At 35.9% G+C, this 22,449-nt stretch overlaps 1 protein-coding gene across 1 annotated transcript in view; it reads left to right on the plus strand.

Annotated features, from left to right (window-relative positions):
* The first annotated feature begins 9,808 nt into the window (after positions 1-9,808).
* The window catches only part of LOC107086444 (inactive dipeptidyl peptidase 10-like), a 102,848-nt gene continuing 90,207 nt past the window's right edge, over positions 9,809-22,449 (plus strand). Inside the window, exon 1 of the mRNA XM_015377388.1 lies at positions 9,809-10,156. Coding sequence (XP_015232874.1) covers positions 10,097-10,156 — 60 coding nt within the window. The 5' untranslated portion in view covers positions 9,809-10,096. The remainder of the gene's footprint in view (positions 10,157-22,449) is intronic.

The raw sequence follows: 22,449 nt of genomic DNA on the forward strand, positions 1-22,449 counted from the left end.
CGAAATCGTGAACCGAACCGTGGATGTTGTGAACCGTTCCACCCCTAATGTATATATTTAACCTTCAAACTTGCTCAATGCACCTTAGAAAAAAATGTTGAAATTGCCATATTGTGTTTTTTTCTGCATTTTTCAACAAAGTTTACCATACATTTGTAATGGAAAAATAGCTACTGACACTATGTGATGACCAGTTTGTTCTTCGTTTACTATATACATTCTCAACTGTGATTTCTTTAGGTTGAATTAGTAAGAAATCCGTCCATTTTGTAACACTTATGTTTAAAACCATCACTCATTTTTTGAAATTTCTTTATGAAACTACATTTACTAATCAAGGGCATATTTTGTATTTCTTTTTTTAAATTAATTATATTTCCTTATAATGACTCATAACAAAGTAATACTCTGTATTACCAAAGGCAATATCTTATCATATATGTATGCCTGTAGTTGATTGCTCAAGGCTTAAAGAAGCATAATATAGAACCTTTAAAACAAGCCAATGGTGATATTTGTACTGAAATGTTGTCTTTAAAAAACAATTTTTTTATCCCAAATGTTGGTGTTTGCTAATGTTAATTATGCTTCCTGACATACATGTTATGAAAAGTTTTGGGTCATATCATCAAATCAGTGTATTAGGATCTCACAACCTCTTCCATGTCAGCAAATGATGTCTGAAAATAAAAGGAGTGAATTTTTATTTTAATTTTTTGTATTGCCATAGATATCCTATATAAAAATAAATTAAGTGAGATCTATTATGTTTTCTGCTTTCAAAGAATTAAAGGTTGAATTACTGAGCTCCCACACATAACAGATTTGTATGCTATAAAAACGTGTATTCCCAGCCAATTCAACAGATGGCAACATGGTTTGTTTTAACGATGTGTGTGTTGGATAAAACAAGCTTAAAGTCGATGCTAAAGAGAGATTTATTTCACAGGATTACTTGGAAAAGCTCAGTGTCTAAAACAGTCATTTATGATGGAAAAACCATTTGCTAAACGAGTCTATTTTTTTAATAAAGCTGCACTTCTCTGTAAAAGATAAAATTGTTTTAAAAGAAATTAAAAAAGAAGTCAAAAATTGATGCAAGATTAAAAGACTTCTGAGAGCTTTTATGGTAAATGTTTTGTGTTAAGATAAAATATCATCTAGTATGCATTAAATGCATCACCTACTCTTATTCATCGATGTAAACAATAAAAACACATTTTAACTAGCATGTTTTCTAAAGTGTAAAACTCATCCTTAAAGTGATGGCAATTTTTTTTAATCTGCTGATCTCAGGAAAAAGGCCATTTTGACGAGGTTTTATCACCTGTAATTTTGAGCTGGAAATGGGATAAAAAAAGGTTTTGATAAATCTGAGAGCTTTTCTAAAGAATTTGACCCTCTAACTTTGAGTGACCGGCCAAAAAAATAAGCTTACTGTGTCATATATATATATGAATTATTTTTTTAGCTCAATAACTATTTTATTTTTATCCATTTCAAACTGTATTTGTTAGTTTAATAAATATTTATTTTACATAAATACATTAATTCATTAACTAATTCACAAAATATTCTACTGTACATTTATTTTTAATCAGGACCTGTCATTAAATTCCAATAACAAAGGTGTTTCTAGAATTTCCTTGTTTCATCTGCGAAATATTTCAAAAATTAGAAATATCCTTTCTAAGGTTGATGCTGGGAAACTAGTCCATGTATTTTTTTATTCAAGGCTGGACTATTGTAATTCTTTACAATCAGGAAGTCCACAAACTGTAGTTAAAAGCCTTCAGCTGATCTAAAATGCTGCAGCCAGAGTTCTGATGAAAAATTTAATTCATATACAGTATGTATGTGTATATATATATATATAAATTGTATTTTGGATGTATAGAAATACAAAATCACTAAAGAATTGACAAATTAGGACAAAAGTATATATTTTTTAATGCTTTAAAAGTTGCAATGCTTTATTAAAAGAATATTTATTAATGCTTAATTCAGAACAGCATTTATTTTTTAACTTTCAAATGGATAGTTTCTATGCTCCACTTATCTGGAACAAACTTCCAGAAAACTGTAAAAGTGCGGAAAGCCTGAGTTCCTTTAAATCAAGACTAAAAACACATTTGTTTAGGATTGCCTTCGACTGTTCTAGTTAAACAGGTCAACTGAAACATATTTTCTTTAGTCCAACTGTTTTTAAATATTCTATTTTGTTTCTGTATTTCTTTATTTTATTTTTTCCTACTTGCTTTGATTCTGTTTTATCTTCCTGTATTTTAATCATGTAAAGCACTTCGCATTGTCTTTGTACTGAATTGTGCTATACAAATACATTTGCCTTGCCTTGCCTTGCCTTGCCTTGGAACAGCTTTACATCTGCTGGTACGCTCTTCTTAATGTAAAGAATAAAAATGTCACATCCTAGATTATTAAGGTATGCAGTAAGATCAAAAGTGTTCAACAGAAAAACATCACTGAAATGTATGAAGAACAGGTAATTAGGAAGGCTGCGTCCATCTTGGATAATTACACCCATCCCCTACATAGCGAATTCCAGTTTCTACCCTCTGGTTCCCGTTTTAAATATCCACCAGCTCGGACCAGTAGATACAAACACTGCAGTTTTCCCTCTGCTGTTCAGCTGCTAACTAGGAAAAGCAGATAGTTATATGTTGCATGCATATAGGCCTATGCTCTTATTCATCCCCTGCAATGCACATATTTATTCACTTATTTATTTATTTTCTTCTCTTTTATCCACCTTAGTTTTATCTTTTTATAATATTTTATGTTTCTTGTGTTTCTTTTCTTTAAATTTTTTTGTTTTTTATTCATTTATTTATATTTTTATACATGAAATGTGAATGTGTGCGTGAAAGGTGTACTACTACTGCCCAAAAATTGCCCATACTGGGACAAATTATAGCTACTGAACTGATGAAAGCCTGCTCTTATTGCCTGAGCCTTTGAAAGAAATTTAATGCCATTAAATATACATTTCAGTCAGGACAGATTCAGTTATCCAACCTGACGCAGCTTTTCTAATAGACTGTATTCCAACATTTAAACTGTACATCTGAAACCAGAGAAGGGACTCATAGGTACCATTAAACCCAGAAAAAGTGAGTGGTCAGTGCACTAAATGTCTTAATGTTCTCATTTATTATTCCACTATAGTATTAAATAGCCTTCTGTTCTCATAAACCTTTCTTCAAAAGGTTAAAGCCGTATGTCTGCAGGGCGAGCACTGAAAGTGTACGATGGATTTTTTTAACAGTTAGCAGAGTTTACTATTACTTTTAATTCAATGTGAAAAATGGTGTCCATTAAAGCCTTCTTACAAAAGAAAATGTGAACCTGCAGCTGTGTGTGTGCGTTTCTTTTTAGATTTTTTATCATAATATAGCGCAGAGTGGATCTAGTGTGGGAGGAGGCCTTGAACAGGAGACAGGCGGCATCTCTTTGTCTCCCATAGGAAGTAAAAATCTAAGCTCAGCTGTGATTCAGTGAGCAACATTTCACAGGTAAGGCAATGATGAAAGCTGAGGAAAAGAAATGAAACAAAAAAAATATTGAGACAAGTAGGAAGGAGGAGAGGAAACAGTTGAAACATTAGCAAATGTCGGGAAACACAAAGAGGAGGGGCACAACTGGATATTGACTATCACTGTCAGTTAATGAGGTATGGAGGGCCAAAATGTATCATGAAATAAATAAATACTGATTTTTAAGAGTACTTGTATTTTAGATGATAGATATTATTTATTTTGATTCAAATATTATAGAAAATAAACCATTAACTTATAAAATGTAAAAATGAATATTTAAATGTTCCATTGAATAGTAATAAAATAGAATGGAAATACAATAAAAAGTTTGCAAACCCTTGTTCTAAATCAGGGGTTCTCAAGATTTGGATTTTATTATCAATTTTGGGTACTGTGAGGTATATGAAGGACAAATCCTATTATACAGTAAATAAAGTTTATCATATTGTATTAAATGATATTATATCTATCTATTTTTCAATCTATCATTTTGGGGTCTTAATACAGTATGCTGAACGGTTTGGGAACAACTGCATGAACAAGTACTGTTTGTATAATGAGTCCAAAGGAGCAGGATGTTGGTCGACATGCAAGGCTGGCAGGAGGAGATACCAAAAAATAATTTACCTCCTTTAAAAAAAAAAAAAAAAAGTTTTTACATGTTTGAATATATACATACAGTATATATATAAATATCCATAAAAGACTAAAAAAAAAAAACATTTTTATGTAAATAAAAAAAAGGAAAACAGAAATGAACACTTTTTATTAGTTTTCTGCTCCTGAATGTTGAATTAAGACTCAAAGTCTGTTGAGGAAACTGTGACACCAGGGAATGCTGAAGTAGAGCTTGACATTAAAACATGGCTCAAAACATGTCTTTAACTTTATGAAACATTAGTTGTTGTCTTACTTGCCCATTTCATGATCTCCTTTTACTACACCACTTCAGGCGAGACAGTGTATTCTCATTATGAGTTCGTATGAAATCGTTCGAAAAGTTATGCACCGTAATTTCGTACGTTTTGGACGTTTTTTTCGTCGTATGCCCATGCGCATCTTACGCACCATTCAATAACTTTGAATTCAACATACAATTAACCCTAACCCTAAGATATAAAACAGCAAGCAACATAGTTAGAGACATGAAGAAGTAATTATTGCACTGTATTTCCCATTTTTACGTCCGTCCGCGGATCTGCTTTTTTTGTCTGTCTGCCAGCGCACGTGCACTGATCTGTTTTTTTGAGGAAAAACGTCCAAAACGTACGAAATAGTGTGCATCACTTTTCGTACAATTTCATACGAACTGATAATGAGAATATGTTTGGCGAGAAGTCTTTTAATCCAGCATCAAGTATGAGAGCTTTGCAGCTAACAACAGTTGCTGTCACTGTGCAGATTAGGATTAGGAGTTTCAAGGCATTTTGCCTCAACTATGAGGAGAAATAATTGCCCTGCCTCACATCACCGAAAGCTGACGGGAGTAAGTGGACGTGGTGTTGTCAAGGTAGCAGGGGATAGGGTAATACCGTCTACTTCATGGGACGGTAATGGGCACTTGCTGCTGTGTTAATAGTTATTCAGCAAGAGAAGAATCTATGAGGATTACTCAGACATAAATCAAATGAAATACAACTTTGGGCATGGCTTTGATGAAGGACTAGGATTGGAACTTACATAATACATCCAAACATTTGATTTTGCATGATATAGACCTTTTAAATTTAGTGAACCTTGACGTGTTCAGAGGGTTCAGAGGTAAAAATGAGGATTGGGACTACGTTTTCTCAATTTTAACATGACCTCACTGGGCTGTGCTGATTTCTGATTGTTCTCACATGGTTCCAGTCCCATAGATCACCTCCCCAGCATTTAGAGGCTGCTTAGTTTCATTTATTACTTGTCAGATCTTTCTAGTTCTTTTTTCTATGTCTTGTGTTGCACTTTTCTTGGCGTTGGTGAATATATACGAATACGCAACACTACAAATTTTGTAAAAATAAATGAAATGAGAGAAAGAAGAGACACCAATTACAACAACATAAACAATCATGGAGAACTTAAGGGACTATTTTTAAAACTCTTTGAAGCAGTGCTTTGTATGCACATGGAAGGCTCAGAAACAATTTCCATGTAATGACTAACTGCTCAGCTTTCGCATGTTTGTCCTGATTACTCTTGCTTCCGCACCACTGCTCTAATTAAACACGTTCCACTGCGATTATAGCATTTCATTATTCCATGAAAAGCAACATAGTATGAAATTAACTGTTTTAATGAGAAAATAAAGGAGTGACTTCAAATAAATGGTTAAATTGAGGGACATCCAAGACATAAATACGGAGTAATTATGAGGAGTCTCTTTTTAAATCAATTTCTCCATGAAGATTTTTTTTTTTTTTTTTTTTTACTCCAGCCTGCAAATTACAAATTATCTATAGTGTTAAGATTGGTTTCAAAGCTAAAGTCTTGCTTCCTGCATCGTGTGAACCTTTCATTAGACTTCCTCTAGCAATCACTGCAGGAGAGCTGGATTCTCTAAATGTTGCGGTTCTATGGAGTTGCCAGATGTAGCCATCAAAACATGATCCATGCTGTTGCTGCAGAGATTAATTAGCATAAAAACCGACATGATGTGGGACGTTAATGCTCTCAGTCAATACCTCAAAACATCACTTAACCCAGATATAGTATTTAAAAACATGAACAACATGATTTACTCATTATTATGTTTTTTTTTATGTATGAAATTTCAACTTTACTCCTTGACATTTTTAGAAATATGATCAAAAATTTTATTAAAAAAAGCCATGCGATACATTTTCATGAGAAAATAATAATAAATAATAAATGACTACTGACATTGAAAAGGGTCAGCTAATTAATTATAGATCAGGCCATAAATTTCTCAGCAACAGATTACGGTAGCAAGTAACGAGAAATATGAAAGGGGAGGAGTACTTCCAAGCCCAGACGGAATAAACTTCATGCACCATTCTTCTGAACTGAGCCAGGTGAAATGATGGTAAAAAGGTTTACGTAGCTGATTGGTGGTGCTGATTGACAAGTAATGAACTGCCACTACCTATTTAGATAGGGTCTGTTCAGACAGTCATACCTAAAGCTGAAATCCTCTAACAAAAGCCTGAAGGTCTAATTGTTTGACAATAGAACTGTTCCCATGACTGTGGAGATCCACGTTTGGGGAGACTGTGGCATTGAGTCCCTCACAGCAGTTCTGTTTACATTCAGTGATTTCAAGGTTGCTTTTACTTTGGTAATGTCAATTACCGGTACCCATTTATCTGAAGGTCTTTTGCCCCAACTGGTGGCAACTACTACTTGGACAGTTGGGCCTCCAGCCTATGTTTTACTCTGATATTCAACATTGGAGACAAGGTCTCCCCTTTTTTTTTGATTTTATATACTCTAATAATGCGCCGTCCGGGGAGCAGTTTGGGGTTAAGGGTCTTGCCCAGAGTGGCAGTGGGGGGATCAAACTCCCTATCTCAGGATTCAAACCCCTATGTCCTAACCACTAGGCTGCCACTCCCCCTTTATAGCCTCACTGTTAGTCAAGCATCCATGACTGAAAAGAGGTCGGAGACATTTCCTGCCAGTTGGTTATTGCATTGCTTACACCTTTTGCCGCCCAGCATCTTACATTGGTTCTTTTGTCCTGTATGAACTGCAGACCCCTAGTTGGGTTCAGCTAGCGGTTAGTAGGGTGTGAGGATAAAAATCGATTTAGTAATACTGTATACAGTAAACCCTCGTTATGTGGTTCACCTTTCATGGCCTTGCTGCTTTACAGATTTGCATTGTGCATTATGTCATGCATTCTGATTGGCTAAACAGTCTCCATGCTTCTTCTCTACCTGTGTGTCAATAATGTTACGATTTTATATTTTATTATACATGTATAACCCATAATGTCGACAAAACGTCCTGCACAGACAAAGGCACTTGTGGACGGGCCAAAAAGGAAGAAGAAAAAGCTAACTTTAACTTCTGGACAAGCTAAAGGAGGGTAAAAGCTATGCAGCTGAAGGTCGCCATTATGGAATCAAATAATATTCTGTTTGTTCTATAAAGAAGGAGGAAAATAATATAAGGACGACAGCAGCAAAACGTTTTAATAAGGATGCAAAAATGGTTGCAGTTGTCCGCAACTAGACCATGGTAAGGATGGAGTCTGCATTAGCTCTGTGGATTAATGACTGCAGAAAAAAGAACATTACACTGGATACGAAAGTTATCTGCACAAAAGTTAGAGCTCTGCATCAAACTTACAGTGATTTAGATAAAATATATATAATATATATATATATATATATATATATATATATATATATATATATATATATATATATATATATATATATATATATATTTACCATATCTGTAGTTGAGGCAGTCACAGTGGAAAACATGGACTGACATGGATACAAATATAACGTGATTATTAATATCTTCTGATGAACCTTTACAGGGCGTTATTTTTTATTTAGAACATTTATTTTGATAGCTGGGAAAAATATTGCAATATATAGTGTTAAATGAGGAAGGCATGTCCCCTCTAAGGCAGTTGCGCCTCGGGAATTCCCCACCGGTTCTTTTCCTGTGAGTAAGTTGCTTACTACTCTTAACTCAAACTGGGTAAAACAATGTAAAAAGGACTATAAAAAACAGGAGTCAAAAAGTAACAGAGTTTATTCCAGATCAGGTCGTTACAAGACAGAGAAAATGCTTGGAGCTTGCACAGCTGTGGGCTCAAAAAACGTCAGCGAGCATCCGGCAAAGATTGAGCCCCAAACAACGTCATTTCCTGCTTCTTATACCTTATGTGTCTATGTGTTGCATCAGGTGGATGCTTAGCTGTCCGTATCAGAAACTGACACGCCATCAATGCCCTGACCTATATGCGTCTTGCCTATATGCCTCAGGATTACAGATAGCTCTCCTTTATCAGTCGGGCTCCCAGATGTGCCCATATCCTGTGTATTTTTAAAGACACTGATAATATTGTATCGTGACCCAAGTATCGTGACATATTTTTCGTATTGCAACACCCATGCCAATACTCACCCTTAGCCGTTAGTGAGAACTCTTAATGTCTTTTCTACTTTTATGGTAATTCTGACTGGATCGCATTGGATCTATGCTGGCTGAGTTATTAGGGAAGCCTTTATGGTCTGTCTTCTTTACTCCCTGCAAGAGTTGAGTCCCTATTTTTTGGCACAGCCTTGAGCCAGCTCTCAGTGTGGTATGGACCTACAGTAACCTGGGCTATTGCGCATTTCCATTTTACCTGTGGTTTTCATAGACAGAGGCTCAAGACTTAATGACAGTGAAGAGGGAATCCAGGTATTTTCTTTACTGTCTCAGATGCTGTGGTCCTTTTCTCCCTTCAGACTTGTTTTTTTTTCAACATGACAAATGCTCAAATATTCAAACATCTTGGTGTCTTTATGAATTAAGGCTTCATCTCCAGTAATGTGGGCGCCACACTCTCACCGTTTCCACGCATGTCCCACCTGTATGTTTTCCACTGGGCAAATATAGAACTTGCATGGCTATATATATCTAGCTAGGTAAGACATTTTCAGGTTGCCCAGTTACCAGATATCCTTACAAGTGGAAGATATATGCGACACATTGAAGATCCTGAAGCTTTGTCTTCAGTGATAGCTGTCTTTTGGTTTTAGGCATTGGAATGGAGCTCAGCGGGAAAAGAACCCTGACTAACGATCCAGACGGTTGAAAGTTTAACTCCAGATGCCGACGCCAACACATTTGCTTAATGACCTGTGCCGCGCATGAATGTGTGAGCATTGTAAGTGGGACTGGGAGATCGACATGCTATTGTATTTTGCTCTACACGGTTTTCTGTGATCACATGTAGGGATTTTATGGCTCTTTTAATATTTTGACAGTATTTTCCATTTCTACTCAATCGGTTCAGCACACAGTTCAACTGTGGCTCTGGAAGGTTAGGGTTGAGTTCAACAGGAATATATCTCTCACAGTGTGTCAAAGTTAATATCTACGCTCAGAGCGTTGGATGTATGAGCCTGCAAAATCCTTGCCTGGAGCAAATTTGCATTCTGATCAAGAAATGTCTTCATATGTGGGAGGCACTGGCAAACATCCTGGTTTATGAGCTGCCCGTCAGCTGAATATGAAACAGCACATCGTTGCTATAGAAGGGTAGGCGAGCAGAGAGGAAGAAAAGGAAGGAGGGGAGAAGCTGGTTGTACATGCATTGATATTATTCAGAGCCGGAGAGAGACACAAAGGAGGGAAAACAGATTGTTGGTGTAAATGTGTTACATTTGGTGAAGCTTCAGGGAGGAGAGGCAACTGCTCCAGTGGAGAAGCTCTACAGCCTTCAAGATTCAAGAATAATCTGCAGGAGCTGAAACAACAGGAAGTCAGGGGAAACTTTGCCTCTGATCCGCCACTTCAGGATTTTTCAATGTTGCCTTGTCTGGCTGTCAGACTGAGGAGTGTTTTGTGAAAACTGACAAGCCAAGATGAACCAAACTGCATCCGTGTCGCATCAGATAGAGTGTCAGCCCATCAGAGATAGCAAGGTATGATGAATCTGTTCATGTTGCGTCTCTTGAATTGAATTTAAATGTCAAGAGCTCTCACGTGTTTGGCTTGTACCGAGCTGCTGAGTGGAAAGTACTTTTCTTTTGCCTTTTTACACTCAGACTTGGCTTTAACCATGTAATGATATTTCCACTGCATTTCTGTGCTACTTAAGGGTTTTAAAAAGGTCATGACTCAGAGGAATGAAATAATTCTCTTCACCTTACATCTTGACTCTACATTAGAAGATAATTTCACCTTCTTAGCAGCTTATTTCTGTATAGATATTTTGATCCTCGTTAAGCTTTTCTTCACACCTCATTGTTTTTTCTACACTTTAAAACCCATAACACAAATTTTTTAATCAAAACTGATGATTTTTGATAGAGAAAACAATTGCCAATACAAAAATACAAACAAAAAACACTATATCCTTTTCAATGGTATGGAGTGAGTCTTGCTCCAAAGAATGTGATGAATGTTTTTTTAAATGGAAATTAAAAACAAACACATTTTGTTAATTAAATCTGTGAAAAAGGTAATCCAGAACTTTGACAAACATTCTTTAAAAAAAAAAAGGTTTTGAGAGCAACATAGCTGCTTTCTTAAATTTAGTTAAAATTAAAAATGAAATGAATTAAATACCGGTATGTATTTTTTGTCAGTAGCAAGTATTTGTATTGGACTTGAAGTGAATAGATTGTGGTCTGTGAAACCCAAATGGAAAAGAATGCAATCCGTTACACTCAATCTTAACAATCTCGAAAATGAAAAGTATTATAAAAAGGATTTTGGAAAAAAACAATACTTTTGATAATATTATATCTGTAATAAAAATAGAAAAACAAAATATAAAACAATAGAAATTAAAACATAAAAAATTTTATGTAACAAATATTTGATATAACAAAATTTTTTAAAATAGCATGTTACTCCCAAAACATTTTTTTTATGAATTTTTTTTTACCATGTTTCATTTGTGAAATGCAATTTTTTTCTTATTGTCATTTACAAAATGCGTTTTTTCACATTTGAATTTACAAAACGTCTGATTAAACCTGTTGCTGACAATACGAATCAACCCTAAAATTTAATAATTCATTTCAATTCAATTCAGTTTATTTCTATAGCACATGTCATCTCAAGGCACTTTACAGTTCACCAGATCATACAGTCAGATTCTTTCAAAGTTTTCTATCTAAGGAAAACCAGTTGATTGCATCAACTGATTGACTCAGATGCAATCCCTCACACTAAGCATGCTTGTAGCGACAGTGGAGAGGAAAAACTCCCTTTTAGCAGGAAGAAACCTCCAGCAGAACCAGGCTCAGTGTGAGCGGCCATCTGCTGAGGCCGACTGGGGTTCAAGGAGACAGAAGCAGAGATACAAAAAGCAGCTGTAAAAGGCGGCCCCGTCCAGGAAACACACAGTCAGGAGAAGAGCTCTGAGCCAGCTCCCACGAAGTGCTAACAAACAGACCACCTTGTATGCTAATAGTTACTTCTGATCCAACATGTCTTTTTGGGGGTCAATTGACTATATTTAGGTTGGATCTTTACGAGTTGGATTCTATTTGGCAACAAATTCCGTCACAAACAACAACTTATATCTGCAAAACAATAAAAGGTATATATATATATTTGCTAAAGGTATAATGGAGGATGTTCTTTTTCCCGGTGGATCTTCAAAATAAGTGATCCCCCTATTTGTTAATCATTCTGGTGATATGTTTATGTAAGGCTGTCCTACATGCTCGTCCCCATTTTCACTGACAAATTGGACAAAATTGCAAATCTACTTTTGGAGAGTAAGCTTGTATGAGTGATGCAAACAGCAACTTTTAAACAGATCACGCAGAAGGAGAAATGGGCTCATACATGCTCTTGCACGCATAGTGCATGTGCATTTTTTTTTTTTTTTTACAGTGGAGTCTTTTAAAAAGTTTGCAAAAATCCTCCACTATACCTTTAAGTCACCATGTGCAGGTCTTAGCTAGGTGTCAGGAAGAAACTCCTGCAGGCTTACAAATAGTGTGCGATTTGATGGTAACCTATCATCCAATGATGTGTTCTAAAGTTTTTTTTTTTAAGGCATACAGGTGAAAATAGCCAAATTTCCATGAGTTGCCACTAAGGGGCAAAGAGGCTCAGAAGGCCTTTGGTTAACATTAGCAAATAAAAAGGTGCACCACACTGGCTGAGAGAAGTTACACGTCCATCTTCTTAACAGTTTCTATCTTAGTAAAAAACTGGATTGATGCAAAAATGCGACACACTTTAATTCAAAGCTTTATCCTCAATCAACAAAATGCTAGATATTTCATTGTGTTTCAGGTTTGTTGTAATTACTGATAAATTAAAAATTAATTAAGAGAAAACAGATATCTGCATGCATTGATGTCTCATAGGTGAACCTTGCAAAATGCAACCCTTTTAGAAAATTTTTGTTGAAAACGGGGTACACCCAACATCCTATTAGGAGTTTTATCCATCTTAAAGGATATTCTGTAAACATGAATTGTACATTTAAAGGTAAGATCTTATTTTGTTTGATCACATAGTGACAGATCTTATGGTGAAAACCAGCAAAGCGTTGTTTTATGTTGTAATTTCACACGTTCCCATTCATTCAAATCTTAGATTTTTTTATTTTATCTTTTTTTTATGTCAAACTCACCCTTATGCAACAGGAAACCTTCCAAACATTCAGTTTGATAATACTCAGCTCTTTTTACTGCATAGATTTAAAAAACAGTGAATGCCAAATTATTCAAAGCGGTGGTGTTATGGAAATGAGAGCTTTGCCAAAGAGCTGCTTTAAAGCGTTGAACTGTTGAGGAGAAACGGTTTTACGCGTACGCCGGTGTGAAATGTATCTTCAAAAACACATTTTGGCAACCAAATGTTATTCAACCTGTCTTTTCAACAATCAAATATGACCTTGTGTTGACGTTGGGCAGAGACACATTGACAGCAAAGTCTGTGAGATTAAAGTGCTTTATCATTGCTTGCACTTTAAGCAAAGTGGTTCTCGAGTGTTAGCAGAGCCCTAAGAAGTGGAGGACTGACAGCAAGGCAAAGTGTAATCCTTGACAACGGTAATCTGACAGAAGGGACCCTCGATAAGGGAGGGGAAATATACAGCCTCCCAAAAAACATGTTTCTTTACTGAGTATTTCCACAGATCCAGAGCGGGTTTCATTTAATGTCCTCTAGTCTTACATGCTGTAGAATGAACAGACTTTTCTGTCTTTATTATACAGAAGCTGTTTAAGTAACCGTAAAGCAGTGGCTCAGTTTCAATGGATTGCCCCAGTTAAGAACCAAACCTGTTTTGTATGAGTTGAGCATTGCAGTTTAAACTGCACAATTTGTTCTGTTTATACTAATTTTAAATATTGAGGCTATGCCAACAATATAGCCTAAAGTTCTCCCTAAACACTGCAAATCATTGAACTGTAATTACCTTAGGTATGCAGCCGTCTTTTACTAGCGCTTGTGAGAGAATGGGTCCCTTTTTCACACTCAAACCCTACAGTACTACCTAGAGTGGGTCACTCTTTTACATTCCACAAGGGTGGAGCCATTTTAGCTCAGTAGAAGTTGAGTGGTAACTAGTGCTGGGCGACACGGCCTAAAAATGCAATCTCAGGTTTCTTCATTTTTACTTCAATTTGCGATTTTTTCTGATTATTTCCCCTCCTCTTTATTAAGGTAAGCCATAACAAACGGGGCCACGCTTCTGACCATTTTAAAATACGCATTTCAATGCACAACACCATTTCTTCTAATACAACCGCATGTAAATAAACTTGCCTTGCATGTTGCTAATGTTTACAAGGCGCTATTCAAACTTGTGGTTGGGTAATAATGTGTTCTGATAAGCCCCAATTCAATCAGAAAAACCCACATGAAGAGAAAAGACAAATAGGAGAAATTTATTGATACAATTACTTTGTCTTTGGCGCTCAGACCTCGGCAGCAAACATAGCGCTTAATGTTAATAGATATGCATGAACAAGAGCAAATAACAGGGCTGTTTCCCCCCCAGGCCTGAAACTGGTGGTGGAGTGGAGATGAAGTTGGTCAGTCTGTAGACTGCTGGTTAGTGAGACGGTCTGCTGAGCTTTATGGGGAGATCCAGCTGATACTAGAGCTTCACTCAGGGACCTGGAAGATGGAAGTCCAGTTGGATCACACAGGTTGAGAGAACCTGGATATTATGAGCAAGCATGAAGCGACAGTGGAGAGGAACAACTCCCTGTTGGGAAGAAACCTCTGGCAGTACCAGGCTCAACATGGTGGTCTTCTGCCGGACTGGTTGAGATGAGACAGGAAAAACGCAGTAAGAGTCTGGGAGGAATTACACTCTGATGAAGCTTTAGCTACGATGGTGGAGGAGGGGCTGGAGGTGGGTTAAAATGGTATCACCTGAATGCAGTCACACAGCGCATCCGCCGCCTGCCCAAGAGCGGATCGGAAGCCTTTTAAGATGAACTTTGGATGCTGATTGGCTTTCGTGGAGGTTTGGTTCAAAGCTGATTGGCGTAGTGTCGCAGGTGGATGTAGGAAAGCAATGAGTTTCTTCAGTTGAATTTCCGCCTAGGCTCCATAAGACACGTCATCACTGCAGTCCGAGTTATCGCTGGGTTTATTTTTCCCTACCAAAAAATAAAAGAAACGAAAATAAAAAAACATCCCCACCTGCATTTGCCGCGCCACCACTACAGCAGAGAACTTAAAGCCCTGCAGTTCCAAACAACAGATGATTTTATTCCTTTTTTGAGAACAAACTGCTCACTCACCTGCGGTTATGATGTCGTTTGTTGTTTCTGATGCTGTCGCTTTCCCAACTCTAACCTGAGAGTAACGCTGCAGCTACAAAAACTCCAGGGAACCAAAATATGCGCAGTTATAAAAATAATCTATTTAATTTTTTGAAAATCGCCCGCTGGTCAAAGTGGACTGACTAGATGCTAGGGTAGAGGCCTTTTCTTTCTGAGGTAATAGCTACAGACCTTGAAAGTTCTTCTGGTGTACAGCTTACTTCAAACAAAGAGCATAGAGAGCTTCATAACATGGCATGGCTTCCATTTAAGCCTTTCAGCGACAGGTGCAAAGTGTGTGGTTTAAAACAAGCTGCTACCGAACAATAGAGTAGTTGAAGATGTGTTTCTTATGACCGATTCTGCCTCTATGACAAGCATGTCTCTGTTTGGCTGTCGCCTGGGGAAAGGTTGTTACCATACTGCATTGTGTAGAAGCTAAGGTTTGTGGAGCAATGCATGACGCATCAACCCTGGCAAATTATGTCATTTTAGCATTGGGCACCTACAAAAAAATTGTAACCACACGGACGGGTCGGCGTTGAAAAACATGTTGGAAAAAGTCAGAGCTCCTACTGCCACGGGTTTGCAAATATAAACACCTAAAGAAATCACTTGATTTGGACAAATGATTGTTAGGAAAATTACTGTCACTATTGGATGAAACAACGAGGATTTGATGATGTTGGAAACCATTTTGGTCTACTTCAAGGGGGGAAGCAGTATAGAGCCGTACACTCTGTAAAAAGGGAGCTGATAACATTTGGTACTTAAAAGTGTGCCACTCTCACATACCTCCTCAGGCATGAATGTGTGATCTGACTAGGGACGCAACGATCCACATTTTTTTAATGATAGTTTGATAGTTTTCTGATAACAGAGCTCTGTTGGCATTAATGTTATCGTCACTGTTGATTTTTTAAGAACTTGTTATAAACATCTCCCTTATTATGTATGATGTGTGCGAATGTACAGAGGTATATCCATAAAGGCAACTTCAGGGTGGCATAAATTCAGAAAAGGAAGTCCTAAACAGAACAAGTTCCAACTGATATGCAATATGCAAGTTTAAGGGTTAGAATAAGTGTAAGTTTAGATTAAACTCATTTAGACTTTTCTGCTGTTCAAGAAAGCTTTAAATGTATTCAATTTAATACAGAAAAAGACTGAATACATTTCCCCCTAGAAATCAGGGTCCCATTTTTACAGATATCTTGAAATTTCTTTAATAATGAGGACTGTTACAGACATTAATATTAAATCTGCATCTCTAGATCTGACTTTATTTTTTTGTGTGTCCGAGGTGGGGTGACTATTTTAAAAAACATAGATCTGTTTTGAAATAACATATGCATTAACACGTGATCTATAAAGTTTAGCTAACAACTACTGTGGAGAAATACATCTTAAACAGGGCATAAGGAAAACCATCAAGATTTCTAGAGATTATAAGAATATTTGGGACTATTTTTGTCACTTCTTTTCTCTAAAAATGCGATTTCTAAATGTTTTCAACCTAAACTCTACAAAGCATCTACCAGTAAATATGCTTTGAAATTAGGTAAGAAGAAGAAAAATGCAGCAAAATGAAACTTTGGACTCAGCCTCACATTTGCAAATTTCTTTTAACCACTATATGATATTGATAAATGCATGAATACTTTTATACAGACCTACATTTTCATATTGACATTCATATTAACATTAGTATTGTTTTCTGAACATAAGTTGCGAAGTATATCTAGATAAAAATGAGCTCCTTTTAAAGAATATAGCCCAACATGTTTATCTGTATTATATCAGACTTTTAAGATGAATAAAAGGTTGAATATACTTGAATTTACTTTATATTTTTAAATAAAATCACATTCAATGGCTTCAAAAGACCTTAAATATGCATAACTAATCAAAATGTAAGATTACATTTTATTTCTATTGAGACCAATCTTTCAATTCTAGTCTATTTGAATGTCTATTATTATGCATTTGTTTGAATGCATAGTGAAACACAGAATCTTACTCCAAATGATCTCTCCTCGCCTGCTTCCTCATGCTCAGTTGCTGCTATGACCATGTTGGCTGTTGCTAAGTAACTTGTTATTCTAGGACATTTTTATCATATATATGTTGGTTAAATCCCGTTTGCTCAGGGTCAAGGGAGTGGGAGGGCTTTTCAATGAAGTCTGCTGTGAGTGAGTTGTCGGAAAAACACAAATCCCTTAAGAATAAGAAGAACCTAAAAGATCTCTTTCATTTGGAGGGCTTGATGCTGACAACCTCAGAGATTTTTTTTTGTATCCTCCAGCTTGTTTAAGACTTGAAAGATGCGGAATATACAGAATTTAACTGAAACAAGTTGATGAAAATATAAAGATTAAAATAAATAAGCTAAAATAATTTATAATTTATATACTGCTTTCAACTCTCTTACTCCTACTTTTTTTTATTTAAGATGAAATTCTGTTTTCCATTACAGTGTACTTTTTGCTTTTTGCTGGGTTGAGCTGCAGCTGCATATAAATATGAATGTCTTTGAAACGTGGATTCTATTTATTGGCGATTCAATGCACAAAGCAAAAGCCAGAAATTATTCTATAAACCCAGATACATTTATATCCTTCAATGATGCATTCCAGGAATCAGAAACTTTTCATATAATCGATTTCATTCTTTAAATTGATTTAAAAAATAAATCAGTTTTTCAATGTTATTCTAATTATCAACTAAAACCAATGTTGGATTTAAATGAATAAAGCTTTGACCTATATGACTGAAAAAATACTAAAAATTTAGCATGTGTATTATGCAAAATTGCTGATGCAATTGCTAATATTCTGCATACCATTTCACAAACTGCTCTAATTTATGTTACCAGACATAAAAAAACTCTTTGAACTAAGGTATTTCTTTAAAAGTGTGAAAATAGCTGTGCTAAATTTAAATGTTTGAAGGAAACCTGGTAATTCTTCAAAGCTAATACAGTTATAGCCCCACTCTGCTAGGTTATATTACATAAAAAAAGGTTTGTTTTCTTTTTTTCTTTCAGTACTTGATTTTAAGAGAATATTTGGATATGCATCCTTTATTTGTTTTAATAAACGTGTGTTACTTCTATGCAGCTACTGCTAACACTGCTGGTCAACCAGTAGATCACTGCTCTGGGTTACGCTGACAGATGTTCTGACAGTTCATTTCTATTCCTGTTTTAGTAAAATAAACTTATTTAAAAAATAAATAAAAATGCTGATGCACAACCCTGTACCTGCTCCCAAGAGGGAACATCTATTGAACGTGTGCAAGAGCCTGCATGAGCCCATTTCTCCTTGTTCACACTCTGTTTAAAAGGTGCTGTTTGCATCGCTTAGTTTCCAAAAGATTTGCAATTTTTCCACTATGTCAGACTCACCACCGGTAAGTAGAAATTGGGAACATATCACCAGAATGATTGACAATTAGAAGGACCACTTATTTTGATGATCCACCTGCAAAAAAACACCCTTCACTATACCTTTAGTAAATATATCATGAAGTAAATACATAAATAAAGGAAAAATATTAATTGAATAATCATAAACATCTTAATTTGTTTACATTTTTTCTAAAATATATATTAATTGACATAAATACATTTTTAAGTAGAAAAATGTATTTTGAAATAAAGCTTTGGTAAATAAATGAATAATTCTTCATGTAAAAAATATATTTTATTATTGTAAAATATATAAATATATCTTGTTTAAAGAATAGAATAGAATAGAATAGAATAGAATAGAATAGAATAGAAAAACTGGGAAATTCTGGTGTTTACAGCAGTAAAAAGATTATAGAAAAAAATAGTCAAAAAATCTCAACCTTAGAAAAAAATGCATAAGAATAAGATAATATGAATTTATCTAATGAAATATCTATTAACAGCCTTGTTTAGTTATTTGATAAAAAAAAAAAAACGACTTGCCATAGAGTTTGGTCTCTACATAAATATACAAATAAATCTTAAAATGAATATATATGTTTTAGATAAAAAAAGTAAATCTTTAAGTACATAAATAAATGACAAAATACGCTACAAATTATTTCACTATTTTTCATGGGTACATCTATTAGTTTGATTGAAAAATCCCTAATAATGTATTAAAAACATTCATTCTTTGAATATTCTAAATGAAACCACCTCCATTGTCTTTGTTTAGGGTTCCCAAGCAAAAATGCGACCATCTTTCTTTTCCTATCAGTACTAAGCTCAACATTTTACAGACAAATATTTGGTAAGGCTGAGGTAGCATTTACTGTCTACCTATGGTGATGTCTAACGTTCCCTGCATAAGATCTGATGACTTTATAGATAATTACATTTACATCTTTCCTTACTTGTAGCAGGAGAAAAGAGTTTTTACTTATTATGAAAAAGGTGCAAAAAGCCTACAATTATCCACAAAGTCCCTACTAAGACCAGAGGTTGTTTGTCTATTAGTCTGGAGAGTCTGTGAAAATATCTGATTATCCATCTATCCTGCTTTATGACAGTTTCCCCCATTGATCAGAATCGGACCTCTGTTTAAATCTGCTGATTTTTCAAATGTAACTTTAGGAAACAGGCTCAGACAGATCATATATAAGATCAGGGAAACCGTCCTCTCCCTAATTTTCTGCTATATCAACCCATCCGCCTGCCTTCCAACCTGAGGACCTGTGAAAAAGAGCAGATTGCCTTCCAACCAGGGTTCAGCCACCCCAACAACCGTCACAGTCACTGAATATTAACACTAACCCCACGTTGATAACGCCATCTGTTACCGTGGAGACGGACATGCCGTTAAAAAAAAAGTCATTAGCATCAGAGAGGTGGAGGAAAATGAGTAATGCAGTCTTCCCATCTTCATTATCTTTATCTCGCTCAACTAATATTTCATTTAGACCCTCAGCAACATGGAGGTCTGCTCATTTAACGCCTGTTACAGCCTGCAGGGTTGTTACTGTGGTATCTTAAAAAGTACATGAGCGTTTTGCACATTTTTACCCACGCTTGGTGTGAGAGGACCAGTCACGCCGAGTTCCCAACTAAGTTCCTGACAATGTGATGAACTGTGTGGTTTTAACACCAGAACCAAAGGAAAGTGAGAAAAAGGGAAAATCTGTGAACAGCTCACTGCTGCCTGCAACATTTGTGCTGCTTTGAAAGTCGAAGGCTTTAGTTTTAAACCAACAAGTTTTACACTTACTAGATACTTATTTCAAAATATATATTTGTAACAATTCTGGATCCTAAAGCATCCATATCTTAGCAAAATTTAGTATTATTGAGCTACCATTATTTTATACAAAATTGAATCCTCTAAATAAAAGGTTAACAATTTAGAAGAAAAATCTATATTTTTACCTTTTATGTGGAAATACTAAATAAAGTTACTTTGGGTTTGGCAGATATTTCTACTTTTGAATATATAAAACAAATTAGTTGGAATAGAAAGGTAGCAATTAAGGAAAGTATTTGTGCAAATGCAAATACTAAGGATTTAAAATTACCTTCACAGATGCAACAAGAAAAGGAAAAAAAAAAAAAGCTGTAAAGAGAATGAACAAAAGACTAATAAAAAGGATAAAAAGAAGGATGAAGTGAGGGAAACGGTGGAAGGACAGAAGGAGACAAGAACAAAAAGAGAATAAAAGTGGTGAATGGAAGAAAGGGACCCAATAAAGAGGAAGATCAAATAGAAAGATGAGATCAAAAAAGAAACTGAGAGAAAAAGAAAAGACATAAATGCAAAAGATGTAAAAGCTGTGAAAATACAGAAAGAAAAGACTCATGCATTCTGGGTTTCTCTGAGCTCTTTGGAAACTCTTAAAAAATCACTTAAGCGCCCAGAAGGTTGAGTCTTTTCATCTGAGGAGGTCGAGGGAAGGGTAGCAAAATGGTACAAGGCCCACTTCAAGGTCCCCTCATAGTTTGGAAAAGGAGAGCAATGGAGAGAAACGTTTTCCAGAGAGAAGAAAATAAAAGATAGAAAGAAAGGGTATGACGCATTCACAGTAACAAAAACGATGCACATATATTAGTGCGAGCTATATGTTTTTAATTATTTAACTTAATTGAATAATGAAATATTTAAAGATGCATTAATATAAAACTGTGTATTTGTTTGTGTTTTGCCAGCAGAGGGCAGTATTACATAAGTATTTTTTTGCAGTCCTATCAACAATGTAGATGTGAAATAGATGAAATAAAAACTAAAATCAAAAGAGGCAAGCAACAACAGCAAAAAAATCAGAAACATCTTATTTTTTCTTTTCTTATTAGGATTTGATTTTTAAAAACCTGATCCTTTGAACCTCCAGCATCATGCCATCCACTCCAGAGTTCTCTGATACACATTGGGTTTGTCCTCATCGCCCAGGCTGCTTGTTTACTAAGATGCGTTTTATTTTCGGTTCAGTGAGTCACAGCGTGGCCTACTCGGCGCCAAGTACCACCTCAGGAATCAGCTCAGGTTGGAGGCAGCTCCCAAACATAATTGCCCACATGAAGGTCATTGCTGCGAAGGCTGCAGGCCGGAGGCTGATCTGTGCCTTTATATGCCAGCATGGGGATAGGAGACCCCTTGACTAAACATCACACATGGAAAATTCAAGGAGAGACCCTTTGTTGTTTGCATACTCATCCTAAAATATGATACATATACTACAGTATGTTATCAACAGTATTTACTCTCCTGCCTTCAAACTCATATCAGTTCTCTGACTTTGAATTCCTACAGTAGCTGACATTCAAAAAGGCCCTTCCCAGGCAAACACCAGCCGAATTGGAGCCAACTTCCAGCCACTGTTGTGACCCCATCTTGCATATTTTTTTACTCTGCTTCCACCCTTTAATTGAATTACACTGAATCACTTCTCTTTAGATCTTAATGTCCACAAATCATGACAGAAAGAATATTTTAGTACAAAGATTGATGTAATAAAAAGGACCAGCCAAGGACCTGCCAAGTACCCATCAAGGAAAGTGGGGCAATTTTGAATGGCCACTACTGAAATATGAAGAATTTTGATATTAATATAATTTTCTGCCGCATTTTCCTAACGTTTAATGATGTATAAATAGACATTTTTAAACAGACATTTTTTTTCCCAGAAGCCTATTTATGTGTAAAGGCTCAGAAAGTAGGACTTATGATTCAGACAGACAAGATGTCTTTCAAAATGAAACACTTTTATTGACTGCTCAGCTCGTCAGCTGAAACCGGCTTGCTTGAATCTGTGGTTCTTAGTTCTGTCCGTGCCCAAAGGAAGGATTGGAAACAAGTCGGATCACTTCTCCACAACCAGATAGTTCCAGGATTGAGGCAGAGCAGACTGATGAGTTGAAGCCAGCAGACCCAGAAGAGCAGAGGAGTCCAGAGGCAGAATCCAGAGAAATGACAAAGCAGATGTCCAGTCCGGTAGATCAGAGAGCTGAAGAGGTACTGAAGGGG

This window comes from Cyprinodon variegatus, unplaced genomic scaffold, assembly GCF_000732505.1.
Source record: "Cyprinodon variegatus isolate N-32 unplaced genomic scaffold, C_variegatus-1.0 Scaffold153, whole genome shotgun sequence".
NCBI classification, from domain to species: domain Eukaryota; kingdom Metazoa; phylum Chordata; class Actinopteri; order Cyprinodontiformes; family Cyprinodontidae; genus Cyprinodon; species Cyprinodon variegatus.